At 45.7% G+C, this 21774-nt stretch overlaps 2 protein-coding genes across 8 annotated transcripts in view; both read right to left on the bottom strand.

Annotated features, from left to right (window-relative positions):
- Positions 1 to 83: 83 nt before the first annotated feature.
- On the bottom strand, positions 84 to 14248 carry tbc1d2 (TBC1 domain family, member 2). 6 transcript variants are annotated; one of them, XM_027280507.1, is made up of 17 exons: positions 13982 to 14246; positions 11041 to 12268; positions 10831 to 10942; positions 7534 to 7654; positions 7269 to 7441; positions 6922 to 7178; positions 6570 to 6839; positions 6367 to 6495; positions 6081 to 6191; positions 5826 to 5998; positions 5636 to 5747; positions 5205 to 5405; positions 4821 to 5008; positions 4617 to 4737; positions 3530 to 3715; positions 1908 to 2029; positions 84 to 1713 (listed from the first exon to the last, which is right to left on the bottom strand). In XM_027280507.1, the coding sequence occupies exons 2-17, from the start codon at positions 12262 to 12264 to the stop codon at positions 1509 to 1511; spliced, it is 3705 nt and encodes a 1234-aa protein (XP_027136308.1). In that variant the 5' UTR covers positions 12265 to 12268; positions 13982 to 14246; the 3' UTR covers positions 84 to 1508. The 6 variants fall into 6 exon arrangements, with proteins under 6 accessions (XP_027136308.1, XP_027136312.1, XP_027136322.1 ...); XM_027280511.1 differs by having other exon boundaries at positions 14007 to 14246; XM_027280521.1 differs by lacking the exon at positions 13982 to 14246 and having other exon boundaries at positions 6922 to 7163.
- Positions 14249 to 16384: 2136 nt separating this feature from the next.
- The window catches only part of arap3 (ArfGAP with RhoGAP domain, ankyrin repeat and PH domain 3), a 38395-nt gene continuing 33005 nt past the window's right edge, over positions 16385 to 21774 (bottom strand). For both annotated transcript variants that reach the window (XM_027280468.1, XM_027280476.1), the window contains exons 28-35: positions 20356 to 20484; positions 20104 to 20240; positions 19923 to 20005; positions 19759 to 19794; positions 19611 to 19674; positions 19356 to 19493; positions 19217 to 19255; positions 16385 to 19128 (exon numbers count right to left, since the gene is read on the bottom strand). In XM_027280468.1, coding sequence (XP_027136269.1) covers positions 18673 to 19128; positions 19217 to 19255; positions 19356 to 19493; positions 19611 to 19674; positions 19759 to 19794; positions 19923 to 20005; positions 20104 to 20240; positions 20356 to 20484 — 1082 coding nt within the window. In that variant the 3' untranslated portion in view covers positions 16385 to 18672. The remainder of the gene's footprint in view (positions 19129 to 19216; positions 19256 to 19355; positions 19494 to 19610; positions 19675 to 19758; positions 19795 to 19922; positions 20006 to 20103; positions 20241 to 20355; positions 20485 to 21774) is intronic.

Here is a 21774-nt window from a genome sequence, read left to right as displayed (position 1 = left end):
CAAGAAGCTAAGGTGGAAACAAACTCTACATATCTGCCACAGATCAAGAGTCCGAGGCTTTAACTGTCCAAAACACAAAGATATTTAAAAACAAATTTATTGTCAATGCTAGCTAGTATGCTAAACATATAAAATCAAATCCAACTTAAAAATCTTAAAAATCTTAATCTGTACAAACCCCGACAGAGCAACAAGAATACAAAATATTCACCAATTACATACAACAACCACAATCTCATTTAGTTAGCTTATGTTAGCATTAGATCTTTTGTTACATTGCACTTGCACCTGCAAGCTGTTTGAGAAAGAAGCTGGTTGAGAAGTGAGACCATTAGCATGGAGCTGATTGGGATTTTGGACTGAAAGCAAATGAAAATGATTTTCCAAATTAATTCAGCAGACAAGATGTCAGCCAGTTGGATTTACTTTGGTTTTTCCTTTGGGACTCAGAAATCTGATCTATGTGATGGGAGGATGAACGTTTGGCTTCACGCAGCCATAACATGTTATAACATGTTACCTTTAGTTAACGAACACCAAATACAAAGTGTTGCTAGCTTACAATTAGCGTCTTTTTAGATAAACAGCTACGTCTGATTTGCATTGACAGCGTGTTAAAAACTTCCTTAGAAAAACAAACCACATTACAGAAAACATTATTCTTACTGACGGCAGGAACATTCAAACCGGTGTGGGTATGGAACCTGTGCAGGTGAATGCACGTAGTTGATATCAGGTTCACACCTGCAGCTTAAATGTTTAAATGTAGAAGATGCTAAAACTTGTTTTTGCTCACAGTTTGTGTTTTAGCTAAACTGTTGTTAGCTCTTAAGTGCTAAAGGGTCGAGTTCAACTTTCTGCTTAAAATCTTTCTGTCTCAGAGAGTTTGAAGAAAACTCAGTTTATTAATTTAGTGTTAGTTACATTTAGTTTTACTAAGTATATATTAATTATATAAATATTTATTAAGTGTTCAGGGAGGTGGTCGTGGTGGGTCACATACTGAACCCAAAAGACTGATGTCAAAACAAAAGTTGTGTTTTGAGTTTCATCAGTTTGTGGTTTAGTTAGTATCAGGTACTACTTGGTACAGACTACTTGGCTGTCATGAGGGTTTAACAAATCCAGGGTTACCATGGAAACACAACCCTGCTAAAGTAAGAAGCTGTTCTTCTTGAGGTGCATTAACGCCTCCTTCAGGACTGAGGAGGACCGACCTGATCCACATGAAGTCCAGAAAACAAAGACGGACCATCGTCAGATTTGTGTGTCTAAAATGAAGAGTGATCCGATACGACTCGATCAGACCTCTGTGAATAAAGACGGCGCCATCCGTCAGCTTTGACATCTCGTGACCACCAATGAAGAGATCGTGTTAGAGACTTAGGCCAGCCGCTGTTGTCACAGGTTTGTCCAATTGTCCAATCGTCTTCGGCGCTCTTCCTGCAGGTTTACCAACACTAACCTGTGAGAAGCTTCAGGTTTGGAAATCAGAAGCTGTTTGTCCATCAGATGAGGTCCTCGTCGTCCTCGCTCACCATCGTGTCAAGATCTTTGTCTTTCCGTTCCGCGCTCTCAGTTACGAACTCCCTCTGCTGCTCCTCCAGCTCTCGCAGCTCCCCCTGCAGGCGGTCCAGGTGAAGCACGCGCCGATTCCTCAGCAGGCGGCCGGGGAACGGGTTCAGGTCGTTAAAGGCAATGCTGGTCAGCTTTCTGCAGGAACAGTCAGCAACAACATCAACGTGTATCATTATTATTGACACTTTTATTATCATATGACTTCTTGTTTCCAGCTCACATAAAGATCCAGATCAGAGTTCAAACTGACCAGCAGGTGGTAGCACAGCAACACAAAAAACCTCCATGACCAGACGAGATCAGACCAGGTCAGTCCTGGTGAGTCTTACCTGCCGTCAGAGATGGTCTTGGTGAAGAAGCGGAGGTACTGGTAGATCTCCACGCTGTCGTGGATTTTTAGGATGTCATCTTCTTTGTATTTGAAGAGCGCCAGAGCGTACCTGTAGATCACCTGAGCAGACGAGCACGCAGGTGAGCTGTGATGGACTCAAACTTTTATTTTTGTGTCTAAATACAATTTAAGCTCAGACAGAAACAAACTATTTTTACTTTTATTTTATTTTGAGTGTACAGTCGTGGCCAAAGGTTTTGAGAATGACACAAGTGGTTTTCATAAAGTTTGCGGCTTCTGTGTTTTTTAGATCTTTCTGTCAGATGTTACTATGGTTTACTGAAGTATAATCACAAGCATTTCATTAGTATCAAATGCTTTTATTCACAAAGTGTATGCAAAGAGTCAATATTTGCAGTCTTGACCCTTCATTTTCAGGACCACTGGTTTTTGTTTGTCCACCCACCCTTTGAGGATTGACCACAAGTCCTCAATGGGATTATGGTCTTGAGACTCTCCTGGCCATGGACCCAAAGTTTCGATGTTTTGTTCCCTGAGCCACTTAGTTACCACTTTTACCTTATGGCAATATGCTCCATCATGCTGGAAAAGGCATTGTTTGTCACCAAATTGTTCTTCGATGGTTGGGAGAAGTTGCTCTGAGAGGATGTTTTGGTACCATTCTTTATTTATGGCTGTGTTCTGAGCCCACTCCCTTGGCTGAGAAGCAACCCACACGTGAATAGCTTCAGGATATTTTACTGGTGTCATGACACAGGACCGATGGTAACGCTCATCTTTTCTTTTTACCAGATGCCCCAAACAATTGGAAAGGGGATTCATGAGAGAAAATGACTTCACCTCAGTCCTCAGCACTCCAGTCCCTGTACTTTTTGCAAAATATCAGTCTGTCCCTGATGTTTTTCCTGGAGAGAAGTGGCTTCTTTGCCGCCCTTCTTGACACCAGGCCATCCTCAAAAAGTCTTCGCCTCACTGTGCAGATGTACTCTCATCTGCCTGCTGCCATTCCTGAGCAAGCGCTGCACTGTTGCTGCCCCAATCCTGCAGCTGAATCAACTTTAGGAGACGTTCCTGACACTTCTGAACTTTCTTGGCCTCCCTGAAGCCTTGATGTTCTTGATCCAATAAATCGTTGATTTAGCTGTAATCTTACCAGCAGCAATATCTTTGCCTGTAAAACCCTTTTTGTGCAAAGCAATGATGCTGCACGTGTTTCCTTGCAGGTAACCCTGGTTAACAAAGCTTCCAGTGTTGTTTTTTTAACTTAATCAGTATGACAGAGTGATCTCTGGCCTTGTCCTCATCAACACTCTCACCTGTGTTAACGAAAGAGTCGCTGACATGATGTCTTTTTGTGGCAGAGCCGAAATGCAGTAGAAATGCTTTTTTAGGATTAAGTTCATTTTCATGGCAAAGAGGGACTTTGAAATGAATTACAGTTCATCTGATCACTCTTCATAACAATCTGGAGTATATGCAAATTGCCATCGTAAAAACTGAGGCAGCAGATTTTGTGAAAATTAATATGTGTGTCATTCTCAAAACTTGGCCACGACTCTAGTGTTCATACAATAATCGGTGCGTTCAGGTGCTCAGTACCTTGGTGCCCTCGTACAGGAAGGCGTCCCACAGAGGCAGCAGGATGTCGCTCGGCAGACTCTCTACAAAAACTACCAGGAACCAGTTGAAGGTGATCAGAGACACGTCGATGCTGTAATCCTCAAAGTGAGCCGCCAGACGGGGGAGTTTCTCCAACAGGAAGTCCTTCAGCACCCGCTGGTCCGCCTGAACACAAAGTATCGATCAGTAACAATGGATCAGTAACAGGATGTTTGTTATTTAATATTTAAATGATTTAAATTAACACTGTGAAACCTGGACAGCGCAGGGAGCTTTAGTTTACTTCAAACTGATGATGTGTTTATTTTGGAACGTTCTTTAAACACTACAGAAACTCTCAGTAACTGTTAAATATGATAAGGTTGTCTGAATGTTGACTGAATGTTAGTTAATGGTTTGATTCATGGTTGTGTATTGAATACTGACGGTGGCTGATCAGGTTTATTATCAGCTATCTGTAGATATTCCTCCTTAATTAACCTGTAACAATTTATTCAACCTGCCCTCTGTATAATTTTATATATAAACAGAGTTTAATCATTAAAGATTATTGATGTTAAACATTTTTAAGGTGCTAATTGAATTTATTCTGGCCGTCGTTAAACACCTCTGAACCGGTAGAACTCTCTTCATATTTACTAATGATATTGACCCAAATATTAATTTCTATACTGATGATGCAGTCTTATAATCGTCAGGTCTCCTGATGCAGTAATGACACCATCTTCATCTTTCATTAAACACTGCTGTCATGAAGTTTTGTGGTTTGGTTGAAGGTTCTGATAGAACCATCACGTCATGGTTTATGAATACTGGAGTATGACGTGTTTCAGTTTACAGACAGACTGCACAAAAACAGCATCAGAGTTAATGTGTTTATCTCCATCACTGCTTTAATGTGAACGGATGAAGGTTTTAAAGAACGTCTACTGTGCCTGGTCAGTCCAAACCAAAGCCACCTGCCCCAGACCTCCATCTTAAAGTTTGGATTGGATCAGTTTTAAAACATTGCCCAATGTGATCACAGAACAGGTGAACAGGTAAACAGGTGAGTGTATTTCTGGACCTGAGAGGCCACCAGGTTCTTGGTGTAGTAGTCCTGAGGCATGATGGTTTCGACCACGGTCACCAGACACCAGAAGGCATCTTCTTCACTCTGAAGGACGAGCAGAGCGATGGCCGCCAACCTGAGACACACAGGTAAATCACTGATTTTAAACAAAGAGGACAAAAGTCCCCACATGTTAGGAAAACAAACAGGTGTCAGTACCTGTTCAGGCCCTGGCAGTAGCCGATCGCAGGGTTCTGCCAGGAGAAGGCCAATAGGACGCGACGTAGCTGCTGGAGGGCGGGGCTAGAGGGCGAGGAGAAGTGCTGATTGGTTGTCAGGGTGCGGTGGAGGTCGAGCTGAATCTGTCTGGAAACTGAATGAGGGGATGTCCGACTCTTCTCACACAGCTGCAAACACAGCAGCTGGATTACAGGTGTGGACGAGTGGACAGGTGTGGACGAGTGTGGATGGGTGTGGACGAGTGGACAAGTGTGGACTAGAGGGGACAAGTGTGGGCAAGTGTGGACAGCTGTGGACAGGTGTGCGTGGGAGTGGACAAGGTGTGGAAAGGTGTGAATAGGTGTTCACAGGTGTACTCCCTACCTGCTGGTAGCGTTGTGGGTGATGCTCCCTGATGGTCCTGGTTCTGGTTCGGACCATCCATCTCCAAACCCGCTGTCGGTACTCCTGAGGGACGCCACCTCGTAGCAAACCTTTGAGCTCTGGCGATGGGCAGAGGTCATCGTCTGACCTGCCAGCCAGGTACTGAGCCCAGCGACTCAACAGGGGGCGCTCTACACCCTCCTACAGGGAGGAACCAGAGAGACAGTCTGTGTCTACAGGTGGTCTACAGGTGGACATCAGGTGTCTACAGGTGGGCTTCAGGTATCTACAGGTGGGCATCAGGTATCTACAGGTGGGCTTCAGGTATCTACAGGTGGACATCAGGTATCTACAGGTGGGCTTCAGGTATCTACAGGTGGACATCAGGTATCTACAGGTGGGCTTTAGGTGTCTACAGGTGGACTACAGACCTGGTGCAGCAGGTTGTGTGAGCGGATCTCCAGTGCCTGGATCTTTGCCAGCAACTTCATGTCCTCGACCTCGTAGTCGGGGATGATCTTGAACCCGTAGGCGTCGTGATCCCTGAGGAGACACCACAGCAGCTCTTCATTACAGTCATCAACAGGTGTCCCTGATATTTAGTCCACCTGTTCTGCTTACCTGGCCAGATTGAGCTTCACAACGCTCTTCAGCTCTCCTTTCAGAGCGTCCTCAATCAGCTTCTGGATGGCGCCCCGCTGGACCGGATCCAGAGATTTGGTGTCCTGCAGCTGCCGCAGAACACCCAGGTACCGGCTCTCCACCTGACAGTTAGTGGCCTCCAGGTAGGCACACTGGAGCCAATCAGAGGACAGGAAACAGGTGAGTGTCAAACACCAAACAAACAGTCATGAAACCGGACCAAGCTGGACCCACCTTCATCATCAGACTCTTCTCCTGCTCCGAGCTGTTCCTCCACAGTTTGGTCAGCTGGTAGAGCTCGGAGTTCAAGAACTTGTTCTGAGTTTTATACGCCTCAATGTCGTCCTGAACACGTGAGATACACAGTGTTAGAGGAGGTTCAGGAAAATCCTGATGCTGATCCTGATCCTGAACCTGGATCCTAATCCCTAAGCTCTGATCAGCTGGTATGACTGTCAATACTTCAACAAGTCATTTCACTGACTAACGTTAACGTTGGCTAACTTCAGCTTCAGGTCACCTTCAGGTTCTCGGTCTCCTGCTGAAGTTGTCTGAAGGTCTGAGAGTCCAAACCGCCACAGGAGGACGATATGGACCGACGTGGGTCGGACATACAGGCAGTCACCTGATCCGACAGCTTTATGATCACCTGACAGGAAACAAAATGAGTGAGTTCAGGTGGATCACAGCAGGTTTACCTGTGGCCCTCAGGTGTGACCTCACCTCCTGCTTGGCATTGTTCTTCTCCGTCAGCATTCTGATGTTCTCCTGCAGCTCGGCCAGCTGAGCATCTCTCTGAGCCAGACTCCTCCTTAAGGCCTCCGCCTCCACCTTCGCCTCCTCCAGCCGGCCACGCAGATCAGCCGCCTGACGTTCACGGTGTCGCAGCAGCTCCAGACGCTCCTGCTCGCCCGTCTCTGCCAAAAACTCTGCACAGGTTCGCTTCTCCAGCTGAGACGCCTCCAATGCTTTGTGGAGGATCCACACCAGCTCCTGGACAGGGTACAGGGACACTTAGGGCTACAAGCTGGCCTAACACTAGTCAGTGGAGCTAACGGTAAATAGCTGTGCTGACCTTCTGAGCTTTGACCTCCTCCATCAGCATCTGTTTCTCCTGCTGGAGGCGGGACACCCGGTCTGAGGATGAGGAGTCTCTGCGGAGGACCTGCATGGTGGACGAGCTGAGATTCTTCCTCCTCCTCCGGCTGTCAAACAGCGAAGGTGACTCCCTGCCCTCTGTCGGCAGCACCTGAGCTGCCAGCTCAGCCAATGGGATGGCAGGAGGCGGGGCTGGAGGCTCAGCGGGATTCCTGGATGCTGGAAGTACAGAAACTATGAACACAACATCAAATACATGAATACAATATAAATCTATAGTCAGGACAGGTAAGTCTGATGTAGTCGTAACTGTCATAGCCTCACCTGTTGTACCTGTGGTAGTTGTATCTGATGTAGTCTTACATGTCATAGGTGTACCTGTGGTACCTGTCGTGTTGCTGTCTGCAGAGTTTGGAGTCCACGGTGGAGCTTCTACATGAAACACACTCTGACTCCACTCCTGAGACGATCTCTTACGCAGACTGTGGACTGAGTTTCTATACACACAGGACCAAACAAAAGCACAAAGGCTCATGGGAAATGTGGTCTTTACTTACACACTGAAGCTTTAAACCAACGAGTCACTCACTGGATCTCGATGAACGGATGTTTGATTGACATGTTGGCAAGCGGCGTTCGTTGTGACGGTACGTTGGCCGCCTCCTCCCCCACCAGACCCAACGGACTCTTCAACACCGGCAGGAAGTCGTCTGCAGAAACCAGGAAACAGAAATCAGTTCAAGAGAAACCAACAAGAAACAACAGAGGGTGAGAACCACACAGATAGAACAGGACCACACGGACCGGATCAGACCAGGACCCAGATGAACTGAACACCAGAACCAAGACAGCACAACACAGCAGTACTACACATACTGTCCTGAGGGGGGCAGCACAACAATACAAAGTGACATCATCTGACTCTGCGCTGCGTTGGCCAATCACACACATTCTTGGTGGATTAGTTCAAATAAAGCTGATCCTCCAAAATCCTAATGGACTCGGTCTGTCCTCCTCAGCAGCATTAACACTCATAATACAGAGCAGAGTCTCACTGAGAACCAGGTCCGGAACCAAGTCTTAAGACCATCATGGTCAGAGAAAATGTTCATGTTCAGCTGTTTGATGATGATTCAGTGAAAAACTTCAAGAGAAACTTTAACTTTGTGACAAATTCTGAATCTTGTAAATTTGCCTGATCAACCTGATCAACAAGTAAATCTGAGAAAGAACTTTTATTAATGACAAAACATCATTTTACAAATACAGTATCAGGAACCAAGATAGGAAACTTTATAAACTTTATGAAACGTCTTCGACACTTTGAGCTTGATGTTAAGCATCCTGGGAAAAGTGGAGGAGAGATGATGAGGAGTTAGGAGAAGTGTTTAGAGAGTCAGACTCCGTCATGAGGTGATCTGTGTTAAACTACAAAGCAGTGTGTGTTCTGGAGTTTTCTATCCTTAGGTCACACGAGGTCCCGTGTGGGTCTTGAGGTCCCGTGTGGGTCTTGAGGTCCCGTCTGGGTCTTGAGGTCCCGTGTGGGCCTTGAGGTCCTCAGCAGTATTAGTAGTTTGGCTTTGGTTGGGAACAGTAGGTGCCAGTCTATCTCAACACTGTGGTGTCCAGGGTCACAGAGACCTGTTGCTGCCTTCATAGACATAATAGATAGCTTGTTGTTGACGGTCCAATCTGCGTAAACAGACATCTGTGTCTCCAGACTAGAACATGCTGACAATAACACCTCCATGGGTAAAGACATTCTCTGTGACTCATTCTGGGCGTGTAGTATTTGTGGTGTTATCTTGGGGTTTAAAGTCGATCCACCAGGATGAGTTGGGCAGAATGTGAGACCGACTCAGGCACTTCTGATGAACTTTGACAGTGTCTCTAATTCTCCTTGGCCAAGCGTCAATAAATAATACAGCATAAGACATTAGAGGCTCCTGAACACTTTCTGAACTCCTGACCTTTGACCTTTGACTTCAGCAACTTCTCCACAACAGTGTGATGGACTACAAACAGCTCCATGTTGGATGTTGGTCTCTGCGTGTTGTTTGCAGGATATATAAAGATGAATGTAAACAAAGTGTCACAGTGAGAATGGTCGCTCAGCCTCCTGTCCACACACACACACACACGTTAACAAGTTCTGATCCATAATCAGCAGTGACTTCATGATGATCTGCAGGACGTCCGTCACAGTTACAGACGCTCTGACGTCACATTCATGTTTTACATTCATCTCAATGGTCAGGACAACTTATTCACAACGTTTGAAAACGTTTACACAATGTTTGTCAAACACACAGTGTGTGAACGCAGCTCCACAGTCAACAACAGAACACACTTCATGACGTCATCACGTATGTACATAAACTTTGTCTGCTCCTCCATGACTCAGCACTTTCTGGTGCTGCCACTGATGCCCTTCAGAGGCTTCAAACAGCTGATCGTGGTGGACTGTGTAATGCACCCTGCAGCCTGCAGGAGGCGCTGGGCTCATCTGCTCCTGGTCGGTGAGTCAAACTGAGACTTGAATCTGCCGACGAGCCCGGACACGAGCAGAATACCTGAGAACCAGAGGAGCTGCTTCAACCTGCACAAGACTCAAAACAAACAGCTGATCACAGTCTCAAAGAACACCAAGAGTCCAGCAGAGTTTGTCAGAGTCCAGCAGAGTCCAGCAGAGTCCAGCAGAGTCTGGCAGAGTTTGTCAGAGTCCAGCAGAGTCCGGCAGAGTCCGGCAGAGTCTGGCAGAGTTTGTCAGAGTCCAGCAGAGTCCAGCAGAGTCCAGCAGAGTCTGGCAGAGTTTGTCAGAGTCCAGCAGAGTCCGGCAGAGTTTGTCAGAGTCCAGCAGAGTCCGGCAGAGTCCAGCAGAGTCCAGCAGAGTCCGGCAGAGTTCGGCAGAGTCCGGCAGAGTCTGGCAGAGTCCGGCAGAGTTTGTCAGAGTTCAGCAGAGTCCGGCAGAGTTTGGCAGAGTCCAGCAGAGTCCGGCAGAATCCAGTCCAGCAGAGTTCAGCAGAGTCCACATCTATTTTCTGTGTGTATGTGTGTGTGTGTGTGTGTGTGTGTGTGTGTGTGTGTGTGCTTCCTCTCATTCATCCACCTGCAGCTGATCTGCAGTCACAATGACATCACGTCCTGTCAGCGGCATGATGTTGTCAGTCTGACTCAGACCAACAAGAGGAAATGTTCCTCATCATCTGTAACGCATCACATCCTGTTTCCTGCTGCCCCACCCTGCTCATTAAACACTTCCTGTCTGCTGACACCAGTTTAACCAGCAACTGGACTGAATGACCATCCAGGTCCAGAACTAGGTCCAGAACCAAGGGATGCCTCTTCCTGACAGGGACCACAAGGAAGCAGTCTTGTCTGTGCTGGACTGCTGAAGGAGGTCCAAGCAGGCGTCCACATGTGGTTGAAACCACCTCCATCCTGCTGAGGCCCACAGATTCATGTCAGCAAGTCCTGATGACTTCCCTCCTCCTGCGCTCACCCTCACCATCATGAACAGAACCAGACGAGAACCACCTGCAGGACCACCTGTGACTTCAGTTCAGCACCAACACCTCCCTCTGAACACCAGAGTCCTACAGAGTCCTACAGAGTCCTACAGAGTCCCACAGAGAGGTCAGGAGGAGTTAACTGTTTATGTTTTAGAGAAAAGTGAGTCACACTCAGTAAATTATCACCCTGAGCCACTCCCTCGCCTGAAGGAGGAAGGTTACCACAGGACTCACCCACTTTATGGACTTTATTACAGCATGACGTAGCAACAACTGGATGAGTCTGAAGACAAAAGACTCCACAGAGCTACAGATACAGACCAGTTAAACCTACATCAGACCAGTCCGAACTGGTTTTAGGGTCTGGGTCTCACCTGCAGTGTTGTTGTTGTTGGTTGGGTCTGGACAGGTGGTCGTCTGTCTGTGCTGCCAGCGTTTCACCTGAAGCTGCTGCAGCCAATAGAGCATCAGCTCCTGGGTCACCGCCTGTGGGGGGCACAGTTAAACAGGTAAATTGGATTGGACGACCTTGGACTGCAGGTTACCATCACAGTGAACAAGGCGATCTCTCACAGGATGCCTACCTTGAGTATGAAGGTGCGTTCAGGTGTCTTGATGTGGAAGGTGCCCCCCTCGGCCTTCAGCGGGTAGGTGAAGGTGGCACTGCAGAGCTCCACCCTGCCAAGCGGCGTCACATCCTGTGGTGTGCGGTAGTAGAACAGCTGGTTCTTCTTGTCCTCATAGGTGAACCACCGCAACTTCCAGGCCTTAAGTGGACCCCCCTGCTTCAGCAGGAAGCCACACAATTTGTGCTCCACTGTCGAAGAAACCGGAGGGCGGCACTTCACCTGGTCACAGAACACCTCAAGGGTGAGGGGCGGAGTCTGGGACGGTGGAGCCAGGGTTGGCACTTTAGTTGGATTGACTACTGAAGACAAAACCTGAGAAGAAGATGGATGGTTTTGTTTGTCTACAGGAGGAGGATGGGCCTTCTGGTGGTTGGTGATTAATGTGCGGTTCTCTGGAGGTGGATCCAGGTGGTTGGCGGTTAAGGTGCGGTTCTCTGGAGGTGGATCCTGGTGGTTGGTGGTTAAGGTGCTGTTCTCTGGAGGTGGATCCTGGTGGTTGGTGGTTAAGGTGCGGTTCTCTGGAGGTGGATCCTGGTGGTTCTGCTGGTCTTTGGACTTACAAATGTGGAGCACAAGTTCCTTCTTTTGTTCCTCGAAGGTTGAGGTGAAAACAGAATCCTTTGAGGGTGGAGGTGGACTAGGCGGAAGAGCCTGCTCAGAGTTCAGGTGGTTTGCAGGACAAATATCTTGCTGGTTTTGGCGTTCCTGAGAGTTGTCTGGTTTTGAATCTCCTGGTTTTTTTTTATCTGTACAATAAGCATCTGCTCCGTTTGGAGGAGGTTGATCTGGTTTTGGTTGATTTTCTGGAGAATCTTTTGTCTCCTTGTTACCTGTCGAAGGTGAACCCCCCAGTCTCTGTTGCTCTGCAGGAAGAGGATCTAGTTTTGTTGGATCTGGTTTAGCTGCAGAAGGTTCTTCTGGTTTTAGTTGATCTGGTTTGGTTGGAGAATCTTCTGGTTTCTGTTCTTCTGATGAAGGATCCTCATGGTGTTCCTCTGCAGTCGGTTTGGTCTCTACAGGACTCTGGTGTTTCTGGGACTCGGACAGACTGACAGACTCGCTGTTCTGCCCTGCAGCCTCCTCAGGAGCTGAGATCCAATCAGGTGGTTCAAGCATGTTAACAGGAAGTGAGTGAGACGAGGCAGCGCTGGGATTTCCTGCCACGCTGCTTTCATTCATCTTTCTAAAAGAAGAAACAAACGGAGAAGAGGAAGACGACGGAGGGGAAGAAGTCATGTAAATAAAATCTACACGATGAATCGGACACAACTAAATGTTGAATTATTAAGATTTATTATTATTATTTATTGCATTTGTTGTCATGATGTCTTCATTATTTGTTTCAGGGAACACGACAAACTTCAGTTTAGTTTTCATATTTCAAAGTTTCTCATGTTCCTGCTGACCATAAAAACATTGAAAGAAGGAAGAAGGGAAGTGGATGAGGAGGACCTGAAGAGTATAGAAGGCTTTTCTTAAGTTATTCTGCTGCTGACTGCTTAGGATACTTAGGAGCTACTTCTTCTCCTTATGCCTTCTTCTTCTTGTCTCATTTCGTTTTCTTCTTATCCTTCTTTTTCTTCTTCTTCTTCCTTCTTCTTCTTCTCCTTCTCTTCTTCTTTCTTCGTCTTCTTTTCTTCTTCTTTCTTCTTCTTCTTCCCGCTTCTTCTTTTTTTCTTCTTCTTCTCTCCTTCTCTTCTTTTTTCTTCTTCTTCTTCCTTCTTTCTTTTCTTCTAGTTGCCTTTATCTGATAAGATCTTCTATATCTTCTCTCTGCTTCTTATGTCTTCTTCTCCTTTCTTTTTCTCTCTTACTAGAAGAAGAAAAGAACATGCACTTCTTCTCTATGCGATTATTCTCCTTCTTCTTTTTCTTTCTCTACGCCACATCTATCTTCTCACTTCTGCTTATTCTATCTCTTCTTCTTTCGCGCTTGCCTTTTTCACTACGTATCTCCTGTATTATTGTCCCTTCTCTTCTCTCCTTCCTTTCCTCCTTCCTCCTCTTTCCTCCCTTTCTCATCCCTCCACTTCCTGTCCTTGCCGTACCTCGCTACTTCTCCTCCGTCTTGCGTCATACAAAAACCTCCTTGGAAGGTCTCGGATTCTCAAACACTCTCTAGGTCAAACTAATATTATTTCCACCCATTAATGAGACTTAACCCTCAGTCACTAAATACACTGTGTTCCTGAAATGAACTGAAACCAGGTCTGAACCTCCAAACGACCCTGAAACACATGAAGACAGAATATCTTCACTCTGTAAACTGTAGCTGCTGTTAGCTCGTTTGTCAGCCAGGCTGAGTGTTAGTATTTGTACTACCAGGAAGAAGAAGAAGAAGAAGAAGAGAAGAAGAAGAAGAAGAAGAAGAGGAGGGTAACCGGCTCAGCGCCTCTACGGACATGAGGCCAGGAGGACAGCGAGGAGAGGACGCTGACGGAGGAAGCTAAGAAGAGAAAAGGAGAGAGTGAGCGAGCAAGAAGCCGCCGGACAAGAGTAAATGTGGGACTGACTTTTAGTGGTTGGTGAGAGCTTGGTGAAATAAAAGGCTGAAAGACAGACGCCGAGCTGGGCTGACTGCTGCTGGACTAGGCAGTGAGATCAGCTGCTGCTGGGTCTGGTTCTGGTTCTGGTTCTGGGCTGACTGCTGCTGGACTAGGCAGTGATATTAGCTATGTAACCAGAAATACTCGAGTACAGCTGAACACAGTTACACTTTGAAGACAAACCAGTCAAATCTGCTTCAAGATAAAGATCTTTTCAAAATAAAATCAAGTGACATAAACAACACAACACAGGAAGTTATCTCACACACACACGCACACACACACGCACACACACACACACACACACACACACACACACAGACCTGTTTCAGACACACCTGACTGTTCACCTGAAGGGGCGTGGCCTGAACGCACCTCGCTGGGTCTGGTTTGAATGTAGAAAACAAACTCAGACTGACACCTCCTCCTCTTCTCCTCCTCTTCTCCTCCTTCTCCTCCTCTTCTCCTCCTTCTCCTCCGTCTTGTGGTCTCCTCCTGGTCTCCTCCTGGTCTCTGGTCTCTGGTCTTCCTTTCCTCCAGCTGGTCGCTCCGATCTGCTCAACCTCTCACCGAACCACCGCGAAAACACGCAACACATCCGGTTTGTTTATTTCAAAATAAGAGCTTAGACCGTCTTTACAAAGGTCCTTGCTCGAAGCTTTTCAAAATAAAACTTTTTTTCCAGCTGAGACTTCTTCAAGAGACTCTGCTGCCACCTGCTGCTCGTGGCAACAAGACACATGAAGAAAACACGACAACTTCCAGGAAACATTCAAAGTGCGTTTAAAACAAACATAGTTATAGTTTAAATATGTTTATTCTTTGAAAGACAGTTTGATCCACAGGTGAGGACAGCGTCTCTGCATAAGCTGAATATCACCTGAACAGGTGAGTTGTATATAAATTCACCCTCAGTACAGTTGTCATGAACGGGGAAATTAGCTACAGAGACCAAAACTGTTTTTTGTCCCAGGCTGTAAACATGTTTATTTCTGCTGTGAAGTTGGACATTTGGACATGGGGACTTATGGAGACTGACTCACTTCTGGAGCCAGCCTCAGGTGGACGTTAGAGGAACTGCAGGTACACGGAGGATGCTGACTGTACACAGTGTAGTCCTAAAATCACTCCACGACCGCCTACACCAACAACCTGAACGGAAATGAAGTGGAAGTGCTAAAAACTGCAGTTCCTCTTTGATTGACAGGTGGGCGTGGTCACAGGTGGAGTAACCAGGCGTCATTTGACACCAACAACCAACCTGAACTTTATTCAGCTGATTAATTGGTGTTAATGACATATAATGTTGAAACATGAGGCCACTTCAACTCCTTTCAGAGCTTCAGCTGTGACTCAGTCCATGAAGCCTGAAGTCCACTTTGAACCTACAGTCACTGCACTGCTGGTTGAATAATTGTTGGTTGTAGCTGTGACGTGTTTCAAGTTTAGAAGAATAAACATTAGAGTTAGTTGATAGAGCATCCGTCCCGAGTGTGAAGGTTCGAATCCGACCTGTGGCTCTGTCCCGCACGACGTCCCCGTCTCTCTCCACATTCCTGTCACTCTTCAGCTGTCTGTCAAATAAAGCTTGAAAAGGCCAAAAAATAATCTCAAAAAAACATTAAAGAGTTGTTCACTGTCCTGAAATGCAGCACATCACTGTGTTATAAGTTATATTACACTTAAACACTGTAATCCTGCAAGAGCATAGTAATAGATTACAGTGAAAGTACTGTGAGGTCACAATACACAGCTGTTGTTTCACAGTGATTTACTGTAAAATGACAAACTGAATTATGCTGCAAAGAAAAGTCTTTATTGAAGAAGAAGAGATTCAAACATGAACCACAGCATGTTGAAAGAAACGTGTTCAGTTTTTACTACACGTGTGTTTGGATGTGTGCTACATGCTAAGAGCTCCATCCAAACAAAAGTCAAAGGTGCACGTCATGATGTCATCGGTTACATAGAAGTGTGATGATGTCATCAGGTAATGAGGAGACAGGGCCCGTCCATCTCGCTCAAAACGTCTGAAAAAGGAAACTGGTTTTACGTCCTCTGATAAAAACGTTGTTCAGACAGGTCATGTATAGCTCATTCCAATCTAATATGCTGCTGATATGATTAATGCGACACACAACACATTTGTTCCGGTGGTGACGGCATCACTGCTGCACACTGCATCATAGTTCAGAGAACATGACTTAGTCTCAGTTATCCCCTCACAGGAAAGCTGCACCAACAAACAAAAGATTATATTATATAAAAGATATTATATGTGACTGACCTGAGTGAGTTAAGGATCATCTTATGATAATATTTCTTTCCTTCGTGTTCAACACTCAAATAAACTCAAACAAACCAAAGGCTCAGACAGACGCACCTGTTTGATTCTTCTTCAACATGATGACAACAGACATGTTTGACTTCATCTACTGCTGCTGTCCAACTAAAGAACTAACTGAGTGTGACCAAACATTAGCTGTCATGTTCTGACAGCGTGCTTGTCTCTGTGAATGAGACTTTTACAAAGACTTTTATTTTGAAGGGACTCTTACTTTAAAAGACTTGCTGGCTGTGTGTGTGTATGTGTTCATGTTCAGCTGCATACACACTAACAGCTGATCTGTTTTCTGACTTCATGTAAGGCTGCTGTTATTATCTCGACATGTTTCTACATTCTTTGTCAGCTCGTCTGCAGCTTGACATTTCTGTCCATTCAATAAGACAGGAGAAACATAACATTGTCTTTGATTTTACATCATTTATTTTCACCATGATTTCACATTTGTTCTGATGAGAGTGCTTTTCATTATGCCCAACAGTGTGTAGTTGGTTAGACAGAAATCTGTCATACGAATGAAGTGTGTGCCATCTGGTGCAACAGTTTGATTTTGGTTGCAGTGCTTCATTTTGCGGATCTATGAGGTATTTTGCAGTTTGGGTGTGTGCTTTGGTGAATTGTGTTAGTGTTTCGATAAAACCAGCCTAGTTTGCAAAACTGTGTTTAAGCGACTGGAAAAAACAAGTCAGATGGTTTTAGGTATACCAACTCAACATCTCTGACTAATCTGGACTAAAAGAATGACACAACACAAACTAATAAACATAAAATGATGTGGTTGTGTACCTACTTTTTTCAAGTTCTGTGAACTTATTCCTGTAGTTTGAAAACAAATATTTGAGTTGACTTAATGAGAACTTTAATTGAACTGTTATCAAAAGATACACGTAGCATGTAATCCAAACTTTTATGTTCTGGAAAAATTTGACTGAAGTTGATCAACATTAAAAAAAATTGAGGCAATCGATTGCCTCGATTTCTTTTGAGTTCTGGTTTACAGTGCAGCATGCCAGATGGATGGAGGAGGTGAGGATGGAGGAGTAGAAGTGCACCATGATTGTCTTTTTACACTTTAACTGGTCAGAGGTCAGTCTTTGCTTATTTCTCTCCTTGTTTGAAACTTTCAGATTAAATATATTCTGGTTTGTCTGTGTGACCGACTCTTCACACATGATGCAACTTAAACATGACGATGCTGCAGAACCTGAACGGGAGCATTATTCTCTATCCGGACTTCCTGAAATCAGAATTGACTGGCCCTGCTCTAGAATGTCATCGAGCATTGTAATGGCAATATTAGAGACTTACCATAGTGTTAGTAACTGGAATATATAATATATAAGAACTTTTATGATTGCACAGGAGAAATGTGTTAATTTAGTCATTCCACTGCTCACATAAAACCTTTTAACATAAAAAATCTTTTCACCTTTTTTCCTAAAAATCTCTAAAAATAATGGTTAATTATTTCAAAGGGGTATTAATGACACGTGATTACGTTATTGTTGCACCCGCCATTCACTCTGAGCACCACATCCTGTCACGCTTTACAAAATAAGAGTCATTGTACATAAAAACTAAAATAAACCCTGATGTCAGTGAAACTGTTAAAATACAAATAAGTGTTTTAATTCATCGTCAGAGTTTTTACAGTGTGTCACCATTAAAACCAGTGGAACCAGTTTCTTCATCCACACGCTAACATGGAGTTTATGTAATGTACATGTACACATTATTACACAGATATGTATGTTAGCTATGTTTACAAACCCGCTCAGCCTCGTGGTTTCACTTCACTGACTGATGATCATCAGGATCATCCGTCAGACTCTGATCCACATCTCAGACCACCCGCCTGTATCCACGATGGCCAGCGAAACCTGGTGGAGTTTGGTTTTTCACAATAAAGGCTGTCGGGCAGTCAGGTCGAAGGTCAAGTCGGATTGTGATCTGAGATTTGTGAAACTCTTGTGAGATTTTAACGCCTTCAAAATATTCTCAACGTCTGCAGTCGAGTCCGCACATGGAGGTGATCCATGGTGGATGAATGGATCAGACCTCCACCCTGACATCCACCCAAATACCAGCGTTCATGTCCCGCATGAAACCAGAAGTTTTACTTTTATTTTTACACAAAACTGACTGATTATAAGTTTGTTTTATTATTTTCAGTTTTCAGTCAGTTTGGATTCATCAGAAAAGTTCAGGATCAGGATCAGGAAAGTTCAGGATCAGGATCAGGGCCTTTGGTATTTGGCAGAATTTAAACATCACATGGGTTCAGATCTAACGAGAGTTTCAGAGTCTACAAGCAGAGGTGTTTGAGATGCATCATGGGTAATGTAGGCAGCAGGTTTTGACATGAAGACGTGACATCATATATCTATGGAGTAACATAGTGACAGGAAGTGATGTCATACGCGCCCGCTGAGCTTTTCATGAGTTAATGAAATAAAATACAAACATCTATTAATGGTATCAAATATGAGTCCCCAGTGATGTCAGACGACCTCTCGGCCAATCACAGTGTCCACTGTTCTCTGTCAGAGTCGATGGTTTGATTCCCGCTCAGTGGACAGAGAGCGGTCGGGTCCATCAGGGTCCACGTTCATCTAAAACCTGCAGAGTCTGAAGGAAACCGAGTTCTTCATAGAATCCTGTCACCACCGGACCCGGATCATTTTAAAGAACGTTGTCTCAGACATCGTACGGCCTCTCCTCCTCCTCGTCCTGCTCCTCCTCGGTCTTCTTGGTGAAGGCTGATGAAAGCTCCTGCAGGAGCAGCTCCTGTGATGGACTACAGACTCCCTGCAGCTGCTGCCTCCTCCTCACAGGAGGCTGGCGGGGGGCATTCAAGTCCGGAGAGTCTGCTTCTCCTTCACCTCCCTCACTCTGCTCCAGAGGGTCCACCGAGCCGATCTGGACTGGGTCGGAGACGATCATGTGGTCCCCAGGTACGCTCTCCACAGGAACTAGTCTGAGTGGTGGGTGGTCTGGGACTTCCTGGGTCTCTGCAGCGCTGCTGGACAGGAAGCTGGTCTCCAGAGATTTTAGGACCTGCAGGCCGAAGTCCCCGACCTCCTCATAGAGCGGCTCCGGGAGGTCCGGAGACTCAGAACGCTCCTCGAACGAGTCCTGCTGAACCTTCATGGGCTAAAAGAGACATCAGAACCGGATCAACTCATATCACTCACAAAGTTCAATAAAAGTACAGTATGCAATTAAAGTACAAAATACTCACAAAGTACATGGAGAGCGTCCGTCTGTCGTGTAATTTTCTCTGCGGAAAGAAGAAAATATAAAATCTCAGATTATTATTTCATATAATATATTTACATACATAAATATATTCATATAAACAAATGACAGGTTTAACGAACCAGCGTCTGATTGGCCGACAGCATGCTGCTGTTGCTCTCGTCACCTCGGATCGGAACCAGCGGCATTGTGCCAAACTTCTGCTTGGAGATGTCCGAGGAGGAGTGACGCCTCAGAACCGGAGGACCTGGGTCATCGTTCTGGAAAAGAACCATAAAAATATGAGTTACCAGGAGACCCAAGCATGCTGGGAACTAGACCTTTCTGGACCAGTCTTCATTGAGACTGGGCCTGGTTCTGGACCAGTTGATTCTGACCTGAGCTTTGAGGAAGCTGGTGATCCAGTCCCAGAGTTCAGGCTCAGAGCTGCAACAAAGAAACCTGACAGAGACGAAGAAGACAGCCATGTTACAGAGAATCTACAGGATGGACCACACGTTAACAACATGATGGATGAGAACTTACAGCTGGTGTTTATCTGACATCACCGTGAACCCCCACCTGCACACAGAGCACACAAACATCATACAGGTGATGTCATGCTTCCTGTCAGCGGGTGACCTCTGACCTTATTTAAATGAATGATCAGGTTCTGTTCATGAAGCTGCTGGACTTCAGGTGGATCTTACCTGCTCGGAGCCTTCAGTTTCCTGCGGATGCCGATGTAGATCTTCATGGACTTCAGAGACCACTCCTTCTCTGGTTTGATGCTCTAAAAACAACACGGAGCAGTCCATGAACCACGGACCAGAACACAACAAAACCCTGGTTCAGATCGGTCAGAAACCCAAACCCCAAACCGAGCAGTACCTTCTTGTCTTTGAGCAGCAGCAGTTTGTGGTCTTTGATCTGGAACGTTCTCTCCTGGAATTTGTTCCCCTGAAGAAGCTTCGGCGGTTCTTCACGACACTTCAACAGGCCGATCTTCATGATCTCAGCCTTATATGCTGACAGACAGAACAGAACCAGAACCAGCCTGTTACTTACTGTAAATACAGAAAATATAATCTGATTGGTTAGAGTTATGGTTCTGATGAGAACTCTGTGTTCTGTGGGACCTACAGGTGAGGATGTTGATGCCATCTCCTTTAGGAACCCTTTTCACCACCAGGTACGCCGAGCTCGGGTCGGCCATCTTACACCACTGCAGAGCCTGCTCCAGAACCTTCTCTTTGGGGTGTAACGGACGCTCTGAAACCACGACGACAGACAGACAGTTACAGACAGATACAGAAAGTTACAGACAGACAGACAGGTACATACAGACAGGTACAGACAGATACAGAAAGTTACAGACAGACAGACAGGTACATACAGACAGGTACAGACAGACAGACAGGTACATACAGACAGGTACAGACAGATACAGAAAGTTACAGACAGACAGACAGGTACATACAGACAGGTACAGACAGATACAGACAGATACAGACAGACAGACAGTTACAGACAGTTACAGACAGACAGACAGGTACATACAGACAGGTACAGACAGACAGACAGGTACAGACAGGTACAGACAGACAGACAGGTACAGACAGACAGTTACAGACAGGTACAGACAGATACAGACAGGTACAGACAGTTACAGACAGACAGACAGGTACATACAGACAGGTACAGACAGACAGACAGGTACAGACAGACACAGACAGACACAGACAGGTACAGACAGATACAGACAGGTACAGACAGACAGGTACAGACAGATACAGACAGGTACATACAGACAGGTACAGACAGATACAGACAGGTACATACAGACAGGTACAGACAGATACAGACAGGTACAGACAGACAGGTACAGACAGATACAGACAGGTACATACAGACAGGTACAGACAGATACAGACAGGTACATACAGACAGGTACAGACAGATACAGACAGGTACATACAGACAGGTACAGACAGATACAGACAGGTACATACAGACAGGTACAGACAGATACAGACAGGTACAGACAGACAGGTACAGACAGACAGGTACAGACAGGTACAGACAGACAGGTACAGACAGATACAGACAGGTACAGACAGACAGGTACAGACAGATACAGACAGGTACAGACAGACAGGTACAGACAGATACAGACAGGTACAGACAGACAGGTACAGACAGATACAGACAGGTACATACAGACAGGTACAGACAGATACAGACAGGTACATACAGACAGGTACAGACAGATACAGACAGGTACAGACAGACAGGTACAGACAGGTACAGACAGGTACAGACAGACAGGTACAGACAGGTACAGACAGGTACATACAGACAGGTACAGACACAGACAGTTACAGACAGACAGGTACAGACAGATACAGACAGACAGGTACAGACAGGTACAGACAGATACAGACACAGACAGGTACAGACAGATACAGACAGGTACATACAGACAGGTACAGACAGATACAGACAGGTACATACAGACAGGTACAGACAGATACAGACAGGTACAGACAGACAGGTACAGAC

This window comes from Larimichthys crocea, chromosome I, assembly GCF_000972845.2.
Source record: "Larimichthys crocea isolate SSNF chromosome I, L_crocea_2.0, whole genome shotgun sequence".
Lineage (NCBI taxonomy): Eukaryota > Metazoa > Chordata > Actinopteri > Sciaenidae > Larimichthys > Larimichthys crocea.
This window is presented reverse-complemented; position numbering and strand designations above follow the sequence as displayed.